Source organism: Leucoraja erinacea, chromosome 6 (genome assembly GCF_028641065.1).
Source record: "Leucoraja erinacea ecotype New England chromosome 6, Leri_hhj_1, whole genome shotgun sequence".
Classification (NCBI taxonomy): Eukaryota; Metazoa; Chordata; class Chondrichthyes; order Rajiformes; family Rajidae; genus Leucoraja; species Leucoraja erinaceus.
Window position 1 is genome coordinate 67,753,703 of NC_073382.1, and position 15,610 is coordinate 67,769,312.

Genomic DNA, 15,610 nt, shown 5'->3' on the forward strand with positions numbered 1-15,610 from the left:
GACTGCAGAGATTTGGATTCTAATTACTTGCAGTGCTTGTCTATTGTTGAAAGAAACAAAGGAACATTTTATAAGATAAAGAGGTCCAAGATACTGGATGTACGAAAATGTTAATTTAAATGCAAGGCAAGGAAGGGCCAAAGTCATCCAGGAATGCATCAACCTGCTGATCAAAGGAACTAGTATCAATGTGAAAATAATTGCTGTTCCCACCAGACCACTATTTGACAAAGATCAACTCAGCCGCTTCCAAACAATTATGCTCTTGGGGAGTATCAAGTGATGTCACTGATTGACCTCACAATCACTGCTCATTGATAATAAAAGTGAAAAGACACACTTCAAGATTAAATTAGCTTAAATAACAGAAAATTATGCTAATTATGATGCTTATACACAACGAGAATCAGCAGCTTAAAATCTATTACAGAGTAAATGATAAATTCAGCAACAATATATGGGACAGCTATCGATTCATTCAAATTGTAAACCGGTAATCTATATATCTATATCTACATTACTAAAACTCTGTTCTTGACTGGTTTTGGCTTTCTGTGCTGCGGTTTCCGAGAGAACGCCGCCACCTACGGCCGTCATTTTTGGCCACCTCGCTCAGAGCCCCCCTCCGCCGCATGTGTGCCGAGGATTTTTCCCATCGATGAAATTGACAGAGATATTAATGTTTTTACAACATTCCCCATTCTCTCTGCTGTCCCCGCTGGAGGGAGGGGGAGTGACTATAAAACCAGGAAGTGGTGTGCCTCAATCAGTCTCTGCAAGTGGTGTGCCTCAATCAGTCTCTGCAAGTGGTGTGTACGCAAAAAAGCTGGAGAAGCTCAGCGGGTGCAGCAGCATCTATGGAGCGAAGGAAATAGGCAACGTTTCGGGCCGAAACTCTTCTTCTTCAGAAGAAATCTTTCTGAAGAAGGGTTTTGGCCCGAAACGTTGCCTATTTCCTTCGCTCCATAGATGCTGCTGCACCCGCTGAGTTTCTCCAGCTTTTTTGTGTACCTTCGATTCTCCAGCATCTACAGTTCCTTCTTAAACTCTGCAAATGGTGTGCCTCAATCAGAGCTTTGAATGACACTGACAAATGTCTACAGCACTGTGAGTACCCTTAATTTGGTTTGAAAATGAAAATATGGTTAGAGGTAAAAAAAAAAAAAGCACTGCCTGCAAATGGTTGTTTGGGTTTGGGTTGAAGTAAAAAGGCACTCTCTCCCCCCCCCCCCCCCCCCCTCCCCCCCCATCCCCACCCTCCCCCCCCCCCCCCCCCCTCTTCCCCCCCCCCCCTCCTCCCCCCCCCCCCCCCCCCCCCCCCCCCCCCCTCCCCCCCCCCTCCCCCCCCCCTCCCCCCCATCCCCTCACCCCCCCCCCCCCACTCCCCCCACCCTCCCCCTCCCCCCCCCCCCCCCACCTCCTCTCCCCCCTCCTCCTCTCCTCCCCCCCACACAACCGCACGTTGGGGGAGAACAGACCCAACGGGTCTGCACTTGGTCTAGTATCTTCTATATATTACTAAAAGTCTCGCCTTGTTTGGACGTCTGTCTGTCCGCGCGTGCGTGCGAGTGAACTCAAGGAACTACGCCAAAACGGTACACAATAGCACAACCACCTTACACAGAATGATACACAATGCCACGCTACCTTACTCACCATTGGTTGTTTGTATCAAGTTTTGTTCAGATTAATGTTATATTTCAAAAGTTGTCACATTTTCAAGTTTACTAAATTCACTTTGATAATCATTTCAACACTTCAGTGCTGGCAGTTGCAGCTTTGACGTCACAATGGGATCTCACAGTCCTCCATCTAACATTTGCGACAATGTTGCCATCATAGACCACTTAGTCCTGGTCCTGGCAGCAAGGTATTGAACAGGAGAGGGAGGGGCCAGGGGAAGTGGAATTTGAATTGGAAGTGCTGGGGGAGGCAGGGGAAGCGCAAATGGATTTTTTGTTTAAAGTCCAGTGCTGGGGGAGGCAGGTGAGTGGTGGAATCTAACATAGGGGAACGGGTTGCATTGGGGGAGCAGGCAACCCATCGGGGCTATGGGTGAGTGATTGAATATTGCGTTGGGGGAACGGGATGCGTTGGGGGAACGGGATGCGTTGGAGGAACGGGATGCATTGGGGGAAAAGGGTTGGGGCAACGGGTGAGTGGTGGATTGCGTTGGGGAAACAGTGCCCAACGGGTCCCACTTGGGGCTATGGTAGATAGATAGATAGATAGAATAGATAGATAGCGTAGAAGATAGTAGATATATATAGATAGATAGATATAGATATAGATATAGATATATATTTCTTCTATACATAACTAAAATCTGATCTTGATATCTTCCGGTTTTGCGGTCTTTCTATTTACGCAAAAATGGTTCGCGATGGTGTGTGGGCTGGGGGAGGAGCGGAGGGGTGTGGGGGTAGGGAGGAAGGGAGCTCAGAGAAAAGACGGGGAAAGAGCCATGGAGGAGAGTGCGGTATCACGGGAAGGAGGGCAGGAGCCAGCGAGGGGTGCCAGTGGTGAAGGGGTTGGCGGTGCGATGGGGATTCACAGTGGGCACTGGTTGCTGGCCGCTTCACTGGCCGCTGGTCATTCTCCTCCACCGCGATCAGTCTCCGCTTTCCGTTTGGCGACATCGGCGCCGTCTCAGACGCCACGCAGGGTTGGGCCGGGCAGGGTTGCAGACCTCCGCTGGCCATCCAGAGCCTCCCGCAGCTGCAGTAAAGACGCGATGGCGCAGGAAGGAGAGGACCATCCCGCGGAGTGATAGTAGAAGGGACCAATCCGCATGGTGCTGAATGGCAGGAGAGGCAATCGATCTGCGCACGTGCGGTTTTTAAGATTTTTAAACCGCGATAACTCTTACCAGCTTCCACCGATCGGAGCAAAACTTGTTGCAATCACAGTACAGGAGAAGGGTGAGTAGGCTGACGAAAAATCGTAGCGCTATTGCGTACCATTGTTGTGCAAATAGAATGACCACCAAACCGGAAGATAACAAGATCAGAGTTTTAGTTATCTATAGATAATATAGACATGCTTTCATCGGTCCATCCATATTTGTTATTTTATAAATATGAGCCAAATATATCTTTGAAATGCACTCAATGTCCCAACTTACTTTTTCAAACCTTTTTGGAGGGTATGGCAACGAGGGAAAGCTCCAAAATCATGATACATTTACCAAGGGTAGTGTTAAGGGCCTGCCCATAGAACCAGGTTTGAACATTACCTCAAAAGATTATGGAAATTCAAGCTTTGTTGAACTAAATTTTCATTTAAAATGCCACAACATTTTGCACTAGTCGTGCCAACATTGAAAGACATGGCCAGAAAAACAGTGGGAATGGAGTGAAACTAATGGGACGGGCGTCTGGTCCAAATGCCGGTGCTTATTGCCAACCCTCGCTCCCAAACGTCATACTGACCAACACCGACATCTATAATTGACAGTAGTATCTTCTGCCCTGCCAACAACAGCTGTGACTGCTTCGCTCTGCTCTGGATGATATTTAATGGAGTGTGAAAATTCAGAGCCCTTCCTACTCCCAAGCTGGGAAACTCGGCCTGTAAACCTGGCATAATTTCAGCAACCTTCTTTCAATCGATTGCACAGCATCAACAGCATACATAGTAAGCAGGTAAGTCTTTGGAATTAAGTCAGTTTTAAATCACTTTAGGTGGGTAAATGTAGTTTTTAGTGCTTTGCATTGAAAAATATTCACCAGCAATATTTCAAATTTATTCGCAAGCACTCTTTAATGCTGACATTTCCGATAGTCAGTAAATGGAACTTCACTGGCTATTAGAGCAGTTCTATGAGCAGATAAGGCTGTCTGTGCAGAGAATGCACTGATGCTTCACTGAGCCACATCAAATTGCTGGGAGCCAACATTTCAGCGGGAAAACACACTGCAAGCCAAGTTAGAATCACCAGCGTAACCCAGAGGAAGACAGCCTGACATTTCTGGGCAACAAAAGATCTGGCTCAATGGGTTAAATATAGATTTTGCCATCCACAGCAAAGTTCAGCTTAACAGCAGTTACATTCGAGTCTTTGCAAATAGTGCACAGCAAAGTGATGCAGACAATCATGAAATCAGATACCATTTTTTTAACTTCTTTTTTGAAATAATCACAGAAACACATTGATTCTGTCTATTTTCCAGAATGCCCATGAGACTTGGTGTTCAAAGTTACAGTTTGGATCTGTGGAACAGATCTGTACATTTGGTCATTGCAAAGAAAAACATGTCAGTGCAAAAAAGAAACGTGGTGAATGTCTTACACATATCCCGGTTCACAAATGTAGGCTGCACTGAGAGAATGCATGAGCTTTTTAATGGACAAGAGTTTCTGAACTAATGTTACAACAGAGAATGTGAAACCTAAGAACATTGAATGTGGCTAAAATTAATTTAATGAAGCTAAAGTCAAAATATCAACAGTCTGTAAATCGTGTAAATAATGATGTTTCATCTCACTGGTACTCAAGAGTATAATTCATGTCAGCTACATTCACAGCAACAGGCAGTAAACCTGGAGCTTTAATTCTCGCGTCCACCAAATATAAGTGCACATGTCAAGATATAGTCTGAAGAAGGGTTTGGGCCCGAAACGTTGCCTTTTTCCTTCACTCCATAAATGCTGCTGCACCCGCTGAGCTTCTCCAGCTTTTTTGTGTACCTTATAGTTTTATGTAGTTTGAAGAACAGTCCTGATCCAAACGTCACATATCCATGTTATTCCAGAGATGCTACCTGACCCTGAGTTATTCTAGCACTTTGTGTCTTTCAAGATATAGTTTATCAAGTCATCAACAAAAAATAAGTTGAAAGACAGGAACACAACTTACTACCACAAAGTTAGTTAGCATCTGGATTTTATAATGCTTGCACGTCTGTATATGATTCAACGAAACTCAATTCCTACTAGATTTAACATAAATAAATAAATACCCTGATGAGCACAATTTTGCCCTGAAGCAACATTTTATATCAATATAAAATGTTGCCTGCAAAATAATTCCAGTGTGGTTACAATTTATTGCCTTGAGGTATTAGTGAATGCCACAACCACACAATCCAACCAGTGTTACATTAGTACTGACAAATACAAAATAAAAATCCAAATTTATAACCCATAGCAAATTATGAGCCGAGTCATATGACTAATCCAAGATTAGCTTCTTGACAAGTATATATTCAAGTTTGCTTTGATCAACTCCAATTCTTGGCAAAAGCATGTAATTAAAATTGGGTGACTGACATAACACATCCCTTATTAAAGGACTGCTGGAGAGTGGAGCAGCCCTAGTGAGTACTAGTAAAGACCATCCATTCTGCAGTGACACCCTTGGTTCTGCAGACAGGTGGAATCAAATGGAATACTATTCACCATCAATATAATGAGAATTAACACATTTCTATCTGTTTATGTTAATTTAATTAGTCTCCATTAATTATGCCGGTGGTATCAATCAACACACGAGTGAATTTGTTCCAAACAGTATTCATATTTAACAGGTGAAATGTCAACAGATTGTGAATATTGATGCACAAATTTGCAAAATTCTAAAATTATTAAAATTAATGGAACACAAAGAGCTACAAAAGATGGTTACACAAAAAAGCTGGAGAAACTCAGCGGGTGCAGCAGCATCTATGGAGCGAAGGAAATAGGCAACGTTTCGGGCCGAAACCCTTCTTCAGACTGAGCTACAAAAGATGTTCTACTGCAGTGCCCTCTAATGTGCACTTTCATGAAACTGAAGAGCATTGAAATAATACATTCTTACATTTCAGAATAAAGCTGACGGGAGAATTTAAGAATTAAAGACTAGATCGAGCTGACTCTTGATTATTCACTGTAATGGAGAACAGTGTCACCAAGGATAATACAGGTTGAACACCGATTTTCCGGCACCCTCGGTTCCAGAGCCTTTCTGGATTATCTGGATTATAGGTCACATGATAATGTAACAACAATACACCCCTGGCCTGTTAATTATACCCCTCCCGTGTCTCTGAAGCACCAACGAGTGCAGACCAGCATCGACGCCTAGTTTTAAAGATAAATGACACAAAGAGCTGATGTAACTGAATCAGTCTGAGGAAGGGTCCCGACGTTACCTATCTGCGTACTTCATAGATCCTGACCCACTGAATTACTCCAGCACTGTATGTCCTTTCGGTGGTTGCAGAAGGGCAGGTGCACCTTGCGAGTCGGATTGGGGTCAGAAATGAGGACTCAAAAAAGGCCGGGAGCCGGGGATGCTTCTGCAGGTCTGTTGTCATATCCGACAACTGTTATGAAGAGATGGTTAACAAGCTGCACGTCTAGCCACGTTGGTCCAGGGCTAACACGGCCTCTAGCCACGTTGTTCCAGGCCAACACTGGCTTTCTGCTCAGCAATGTGGAAAAATTACAATGCATCAATCAGGAGCTCACTGAAGCATTCTCCACTACTCTGCGTGCATTCAGCTCCAACATTGAAATAGCTCAAAGTCAATCAACGGCACAGGCAGCATCTCTGACGAGAAGGAATGGGTGACGTTTCGGGTCAAGACCCTTCTTTACCCATTCCTTCTCTCCAGAGATGCTGCCTGTCCAGCTGAGTTACTCCAGCCTTTTGTATCTATCTTCAATTTAAACCAGCATCTGCAGTTCTTTCTTACACACAGCTAAAAGTCACCTTGGTTGGAGGCCTAGGCACTAGCCCAAACAGCCTTGTGCTTGAACACCAGTGTACTGTAGCAGCAGTGTATACCATCTGCAAGATCCCGAAGGATTCTTTGTCTGCACTTCCCACACTTATAAACTCTCCTGCTTGGAAAGTTAAGGGAAGGAAGGCATGGAACACAATCAATATAAGATCCCTTCTGAATTGCAAACCATAATGACTCAAGAATATAGCCCTCTTCCTCCATTGTCACAGTCCAAATCCTGAAAGTCCCTATTCAAGATGACAAAGATTACAGCCCTTGAAGACAGCAGCTCACTCCATCCTCTCAAGGGCACTTCGAACAATCAATAAACTTTGGACGTGCCAGTAAAAGACAAGGATGTTAAATGAGTAATTATATTTTGAAAATGCCAGGATTTATTCAGGGATCGTGGCAATTGTTTGCTAAAAATATGGCAAGGAAACATCCATTAACATTCCACCCAATTGGTGGAATCAACTGGTGAAAATGCATGCACATTATGTATGAAATACACTATTCCTGGGAGGAGCCAAATTAGTCTTAAATCATTTAGTCTTCTTGAATGTATTGTAATTTTCAGATCTGCAGTAAATAAATCCTCAGGTTCACCAACGGCAGTGCTTCTTATAAATGACGCCCGGCACTCTGCCGAGGATAAGTATATCCTTGTTCCACAAACATCCATTCCTCAATTTATGGAAAGAATGCACTCCTGGAAAATGTTTCACAAACCAACATTTGATAAATCTAAAAGGCCACAGGGTCTGTCCCACTTAGGCGATTTTTCAGCGGACTGCGGGGACTGTCAAGTTCGTGGCACTCGCGTAAAAAAGCGGGAACTGGAACGGCGACTGTCAGAGTGGAACACACACACACTCACGCACACACACGCACGCATGTACACACACACACACGTACACACACACACACGCACACACACACACACGTACACACACACGTACACACACAAACACATCGCAAAGGCGGGGGGCAGGGAAAGCAGGGGAGCGCTGCCTGAAATACACACGGTACAAAGCCAAGGTGATACAGACACACACCACGATGAACAGGAAGGTTAAGACGGCTAGCACAGTGTACAGTAAGTCCTTTAAAAGAGGAGGGAGAAGGGGGGGAAGGGGGAGGAGAAGAGGGGGAAGAGGGGAGAAGAAGGGGGAGGAGAAGGGGGGAGAAGGGGGGTGGAAGAAGGGTGGAGGGAAGAAGGGGAGGGAAAAAGGGGGGTGAAGGAGTGGAGACACTTTTAAGAAGCCAGACAACTTTTAATAAGCCAGAGATAAGCAGCTATGAAGTTTGACGGGCATTTAACATTATCGGTCGGTTATCCTTGGTTCTGAAAACTCGCGTTTACATTTTCTTTCCCCCAACGAACCAATGAAAATGCCCGGTCAGGCAAAGGCGATTAACTAAAACTACCTACGACTACTTCGACTACCCCGACTACATGGCGACCCCACTACAACTGCGCCTACGACAACAGGATTATCGATTTTCTCCATGGCGACCAACATGTTGAAAAATTTGCGGCAACTGTACTGAGGCCACAATTAATTTCCAGAATGTGGGGAACTCCTCGCGACCATGAAGGAGACTCACCAGAGACCACCAGCGAACATGTGGTGACCATGTGGCAATCATGAGGCAAGCGCAGAGTCTCCTGCACTCGCCTGAAAGGTCATCAAAGTGGGACAGGCCCTTAAATGGAAAGTCTAAATACAATGTGTATTTTGGTAACGGATTATTTGTCATAGTAAAAAATATAGTAATAAATCAAAAACATATATCACAAGAGTCAATGGCATTGCGGAAAAAGTTCCTAAATGTAGCGTACATACATGGAGGAATGCCTGTGTCTGTAACTCCTGTGGTTTAAATGGTAATGGTATAAATCAATGCATACACAATATACTGCAATCTCAGCTAGACGCAAAATGCTGGAGTAACTCAGTGGGACAGGCCGGTTGAGTTATTCCAGCTCTTTGTGTCTATCTTCAGTGTAAATCAGCATCTGCAGTTCCTTCCACATACAGTTTACTGCAATCTCACCTGTGTTCTCTTTCTCAGAGATAAGCATGGGTGATAGCATACATTTTCAATCTCTTATTAATAAGATCCGAGGTTCACACCTGCATTTAAAGGACATAAATAATACGGGTGCCCCAGAAGAGTAAGACGACAAGCCTCAATGACTGCCGACCGGTGCCAGCAAACTCCGTGATGATGAAGTGATTTGCGAGGTTGGAAATGGCAATGGTTCTGTCTCCATTTGACCTGGATCCACTATAGTTTGCCTACTGCCACAAGAGATCCACAGGGGATGCAATCTTGTTGACTCTCCACTCTGGGCAGTAAGGTCACATATGTCACACTGTTATTGATCGACTACAGTTCAGCGTTCAACACCATCATTCACTCCAAACATCACCAAACTCAGAGGTGGAACAGTGGCACAATTGATAAAACCACTGTCTCAGAATATTAAATCCCCAGGTTCTGCCCTGACCTCGGGTACTGTCTGTGGATTTTACATGTTCTGCCTCTTGGTTTCCTCCGGGTGCTCCAGTTTCTGCCAATATCATTAAAGACACAACACCCTGGCCATGCTCAATTTTTGCTAATACCATCAAGATGAAGGTACAGAAAACTGTAACCACCAAGTTTAAGACTAGCTCCTTCCTAGCGACCATCAGGCTCTTGAATAGTACACAGTACTAATCTCAACAAGTATGTTCTTCTATGGACTGTGTCTTTCGTTGCACTCTTTTTTGCACTATTATGGTTATTCATTTTGCTTATTAAGGGCAGCACAGTAGCACAGCTGGTAGAGCTGCTGCCTAACAGCACCCGACACCCAGGTTTGATCATGACATAGGGTATTGTCCGTGTGGACTTTGAACACTTTCTTTGGGACCGCAAGGGTTTCCTCTGGGTGCCCCGGTCCCATATCCCAAAATCATGTGGGGTTGAAGGTTACGTGGCCTCTATAAATTGCTCCTAGTGTGTAGGGAGTAGATGTGAAAGTTGGATAACATAAAACAAGTCTGAATGGATGATCAATAGTTGCCGTGGGTAGACAAAAATTCTGGAGAAACTCAGCGGGTGAGGCTGCATCAATGGAGCGAAGGAAATTGGCGACGTTTCGGGTTGAGACCCTTCTTCAGTTGCCGTGGAGTTGGTGGGTAGCAGTGCCTGTTTCTATCCTGTATCTCTAAAACTAAAACTAAAAATTAATTAATTTCTGATTATTATATAATAAATTATGATATATTTTGCATTTACAGGCCTGTTAAGCTGCAGCAAGTAAGAATGTATTGTTCTGGTGTTGCTACATATGACAATTAAACACTCTTGATACTTGAAAATTACAATATATGTGTTATGGTTTAAAGTTGTCCCGGAGGTCACGTAAACTACAAACTAAAAGCAAAGTTCAAGAATAAAGAATTTACAGTAGTGCAACAAAAAAGGAATTGACTTCAACTTGTTCCCCAGATGTTGTCATAAGTGGAGATTATTTGTTAAACATCTTATAAATCTGGTGCAGAACAATGATAGACAACTACATCGGTTTCTTTACTTGAATTACTTGTGTTAAAATCAAAATTAATCCAAAACAGAATAAATCGTTCCTCTAGCCCTGAAACAGCATTTATCACAAATAGTACAACACACACATCCAACATCAACAGATAATTTGCAATGCCCTTTGATTTCAACAAAAAGGCAACTAGTAAATAAAACAGAAAATATGAAAGTTGCTGACAAAATGCATTTCACTTGCAGAAAACAACATGAAAAGTTGCTGGTATCAATTCAGTTCTGATGAAAGATTATTAACCAAATCTGTTTTTTTTTTAAAGTTTTAGACAGATAGAAACATAACCAATATAAAAAGTTAACAATTAACAATATCAACAAAAATTGAATAAAACTGTACGACGAGTTCAATCAACCGACTGAATTGAATGTATTTATCAAGCATACATCAGTGTTCTCAGGCATAAAGCTGAGCACCTGGTCCTGCTCTTTAAGTTTGCCACGGGCTCAGTGGTGAGCTGACTAACTGGAGTGCTGCCATCTGAATATCAGGATCTCTCAGATTCCCATGCTTTGATTGACTCACATGCTTGAAATGCCAACATATCTCACAGTTCCATTATAATTGCTGGCTATCACTCACCATAGTCTGACCTATTTTGGACAATGGATTTTTTATTCAGAACTTCATTCTTCCACAAACACAGAACAGACTGTAGTCTCAATTCACAAACCACCCTGTAGATAACCTCAGATGTATTAAATAATTTATACATTTTAATTACCACAATAATTAATCTAAACGTTATGTCACTTAAAGTCTGTTATAGCCTTCACCTCCTAACCTATGGGCATATTACATAGAAACCCTATAATGTCAGGCTACAGGGAAAGTGCTGGGCTGGCTTGCACAGACTTAACCATTTTCAGTCACATAATTACACCATCCTAGAAATAAAAAAATAAACTAGCCAGAAATGGATTCTATGTGAAGTCCACTGTTTCTGATGAAAAGATTTGGCAATAATGTTTGGAACCATGCTCATCTCATTGCAAGGAAAATGGGAATTTTCTTTAGAAAACAACATCAAAGATCAGAGTTGCTTTAAGTCTACTCACAAGTTAGACAAACAAGAAGTGTTCGGACTGCAAGGTCACAAAGTAGCTTCCATCTCTGATGTACCCTTGCGGAAACAGCTGGAAGAATGATCTCCGCTGGCACATAATACTGGATTGTGTAAGTCACCACGATCCCAAATGAGTAAAGGAGTTTCACCAGCTGGTATAGCCTAGAGGAAGGAATTAGGAACATGTCACCACAGCACAGCAGGGTTGAATGCAATTGGAATGTCATCAGATCCTAGCTGTTTTGCTGTTGTCATTTTGCAACAACAAAAAAATTAACCAAGGAAGCAAATTTATTGAACAGTTTCTGGATGAGCAAAAAATATTTCTTCAACAAACACCCCCCCCCCCCCTCCCATCTACAAACAAAAACTAATTAATCATTTTGCCACATCAAACGTAATCTTTCTTCTTGCCCAAACTTTTTATTCTTTATGCTTAAAGTGGAAAAAGAAAATAGAAACATAGAAACATAGAAAGTAGGTGCGAGAGCAGACCACCAGGTCCATCGAGCCCGCACCGCCATTCGCTCATGGCTGAACACTAAACAGACACACTTACCCACAAACAGTAGACACAAGACACAGAACACAAGACACTACCCTCCCCTTTATACCGCTATCACCCCTCTCCACCCCAAGAACCTCGTGATCTCCTGGGGGAGGCAAAAAAACGGATAAAAACCCAGGTCCAATTCGGGAAAAAAATCCGGGAAATTCCTCTCCGACCCCAATCTAGGCGATCGACACTTGTCCAGGAGATCACTCAGGTCTTACTATACTAACCATACCTAGGTCCATATCCCTGCCCTCTCCCCGTAGCCCCTTATCCCCTTGGCAGCTAAAAAACCATCTATTTTAGTCTTAAATATATTTAAAGTTTCTGCTTCCACTGCTCCCTGGGGCAGTGAATTCCATAAATTAACCACCCTCTGGGTGAAGAAGTTCTTCCTCATCTCAGTTTTAAAAGAGCCCCCCCCCCTTCTGCAACTATGTCCCCTAGTTCTAGTTTCCCCGATCATTGGGAACATCCTCGGGGCATCCACCCGATCAAGGCCCCTCACGATCTTATACGTTTCAATGAGATCGCCTCTCATTCTTCTAAACTCCAAAGAGTAGAGTTCCAGCCTACTTAACCTTTCCTCATATGTCAATCCCCTCATTGCAGGAATTAATCTTGGAAACCTTCACTGCACTGCCTCCAGGGCTAGTACATCCTTTCTTAAGTATGGACCCCAGAACTGTACACAGTATTCCAAATGTGGTCTCACTAATACTGTGTACAGCTGCAGCAAGACCTCCGTGTTTTTATACTCAATCCCCCTAGCAATAAAGGCCAAAACTCCATTGGCCTTCCTGATTGCTTGCTGCACCTGCATACTAACTTTCAGTGATTCATGTACTAATACCCCTAGATCCCTTTGCGTTGCATTACAACGCAGCTCCTCCTCATTTAGAAAATAACTTGCCCTATCATTTTTTTCCCAAAAATGCTGGAAATATTCAGATTCAGATTCAATTTAGATTCAATTTTAATTGTCATTGTCAGTGTACAGTACAGAGACAACGAAATGCATTCAGCAGGTCTTAAATAGCTTTATACACATCAGGCCATTGATTTTACATCAGAACTCCCCTACATTCCTCAACTGTCTGTTTTTTCTGTTCCTTTTTCTGCTGTCATTTCAGATTTTCAAACTGCAATATTTGTTGCTTTTAGGTTTTTAGAAATAGTTTGCACAGCAAAAAGAATCTCACTAATAATCTCACTGCTCTTCCCTCCAACTATCTTTCCACTCTCCTCCCCTGACATTCGATTCAAAGGCACCAGGCACCACGTCATGTTCCAGCACTACATCTCCATAACAGTTCCCGTCAGAGGATTGAAAATCTACAGGAACTGCAGATGCTGGTTTAAACCGAAGATAGACACAAAAAGCTGGAGTTAATCAGAGGGTCAGACAGCATTTCTGGAGAAAAGGAATGGGTGACTTTTTGGGTCTGAAGAAAGGTTTCGACCCGAAATGTCACCTATTCCTTTTCTCCAGAGATGCTGTGTGACCCTCAGCAGGACAGGCGCATCTCTGGAGAGAAGGAATGGGTGACGTTTCGGAGATGAAGAAGGGACTCGACACACGAAACATCACCTATTCCTTCTCTCCAGAGATGCTGCCTGTCCCGCTGAGTTACTCCAGCTTTTTGCGTCTACCTTCTCAAATTCCTAAGTAGACAAAAAATGCTGGAGAAACTCAGCGGGTGAGGCAGCATCTATGGGGAAAAGGAGTAGGTGACGTTTCAGGTCGAGACCCTTCTTCAGAATCAAATTCCTTCTCAAATTCCTATTTCCTTTGGGTCGGAATAAATCAATCAATTGGGAGGAGGAAATGCTGGGGGTCTTTTTCGAGCAGTAGCTTATTGTTCAGGCAAAGTCAAAACATGTTCACATTAGGATATACAGTATGCAAATGCAAATTAAATTCACCCTCTTTTTTTTATGTGCTCTGTTTTTCTTAAATTATCTGCTAAATGCGGTGATAGAGATAAAAACAGTTGGGGCATTCAATATGCTACCTTGTATTATAGTGAATGAAGGGCAGTGAATGAATGTGAGTGTGATGCAAATCTAGACAAAAATCACTAGATTTACTTCACATTGCCAGTTCAAATTCATCATGAGTTCAGTTTTACTTGTTATAGTTTACAAATCATCCTGTATTTCTTACAAACATCTACATCTGATGTAACAGGACTAATTAACATATACTGTATGCCAATTATACTGATTTTATTGTTACAGAGCATGGAAAGAGCCACTTTGACCCGACTTGCCCACACCAAAGATGCCCCATCCACTCTAGTCCCATCTGCCTGCATTTGGCCCATATCCCTCTAAACCTTTCATATCCAGGTACCTATCCAAACATCTTTTAAATGTTGTTATAGTACCTACCCCGACTACCGTAGTTGGTAGCTCATTCCAATATACTCACAACCCCCTTTGTGAAAAAGTTGCCCCTCAGCAAATCTTTCCCTTCTCACCTCAAACCTATGTCTTTAGGTTCTTGCTTCCCCTGTGCTGGGTAAACACTCTGTGTGTTCACCCTATGTATTCCCTTCATGACCATAACCTACAGTATGTTCCCTGGTTCCCGATTCCCCTACTCTAGGCAAGAGACTCTGTGCATTGACCCGATCTATTCCTCTCATGATTTTGTTCACCTCTATAAGATCACCGCTCATCCTCCTGCGCTCCAAGGAATGGAGTCCTAGCCTGCTCAAACTTTCCCTTAAGATCAGCCCCTCGAGTCCTGGCAACACCCTCGTAAATCTTCTCTGCACCCTTTCCAGCCTGACAACAGCGTGTTGTTCTATATAAACGTTTTCTGATTCCAGAAAGTTTTGCCAAGTGAAAAATTAGCAACCAGCTTATTTGGAGAGAATTTGCCCCTTTTAAAAATAATGATAGATGTTGCATTTGATCCAATCTACTTAACTGTGTTTATAATCTACTTTTAATACTAGTAGGCAAGAAAGCAAACATTTAAAAAATTGATGATTTTTATTAAATTCCCAATTCTTAAAACATAGGCGCGAAGAATGGTACAAATAATTGTGCATCTTATACTTTTCTACCCCCTAACATACCAATATTCTGCCGTGTTACTGCTCTCTGTGGAAGGATCAATAAAAATGTTAATTTTGCATTATCACGGTTGATTTTTTTACACTTTTAATTCTACAGTTTGAAGTTCTCATTATCCAGGAACTTTACATATTCCTCCTTAATGCATTCACATCAAAGGACAGAATCGTAAGCATTTCATAACTCCCAAAATGCAGTAATTTATAATTAGTTATATTATTTCCAAAGGACATACTAACCTTCGGTAGGACCCGAAGGACAAAAAATAAAGTTTCAAAATTATTGCTTAAATTGCAACAAAAGAAAAATTGAACATATAAACTTTTAATTTCACTCACTATATCGGAACCACATTCTTTGTTTTTGCAGAATCAAACAACCCGGCTCGCAAATTGATTTACAAAACACAGCTGAGTTTGATGTACAGGCCCAATTATTGGTGCTCCACTCCCTTTCCTGCTGGACATATACAAGAAGAGATGTATCAGCAGAGCAATCTCCATCATCAAAGACCCCTACCACCCATCGCATCACATATTCTCCATCCTGCCATCTGGGAAGAGGTACAGGAGCATTAGCTG

The 15,610-nt window shown here is 42.7% G+C and overlaps 1 protein-coding gene across 3 annotated transcripts in view; it reads right to left on the bottom strand.

The window, feature by feature from the left end:
- slc36a4 (solute carrier family 36 member 4) overlaps positions 1-15,610 on the bottom strand; it is a 411,562-nt gene that overhangs the window by 293,570 nt on the left and 102,382 nt on the right. For all 3 annotated transcript variants that reach the window (XM_055637281.1, XM_055637283.1, XM_055637280.1), the window contains exon 10: positions 11,382-11,551. In XM_055637281.1, the coding sequence (XP_055493256.1) occupies positions 11,382-11,551 (170 nt within the window). The remainder of the gene's footprint in view (positions 1-11,381; positions 11,552-15,610) is intronic.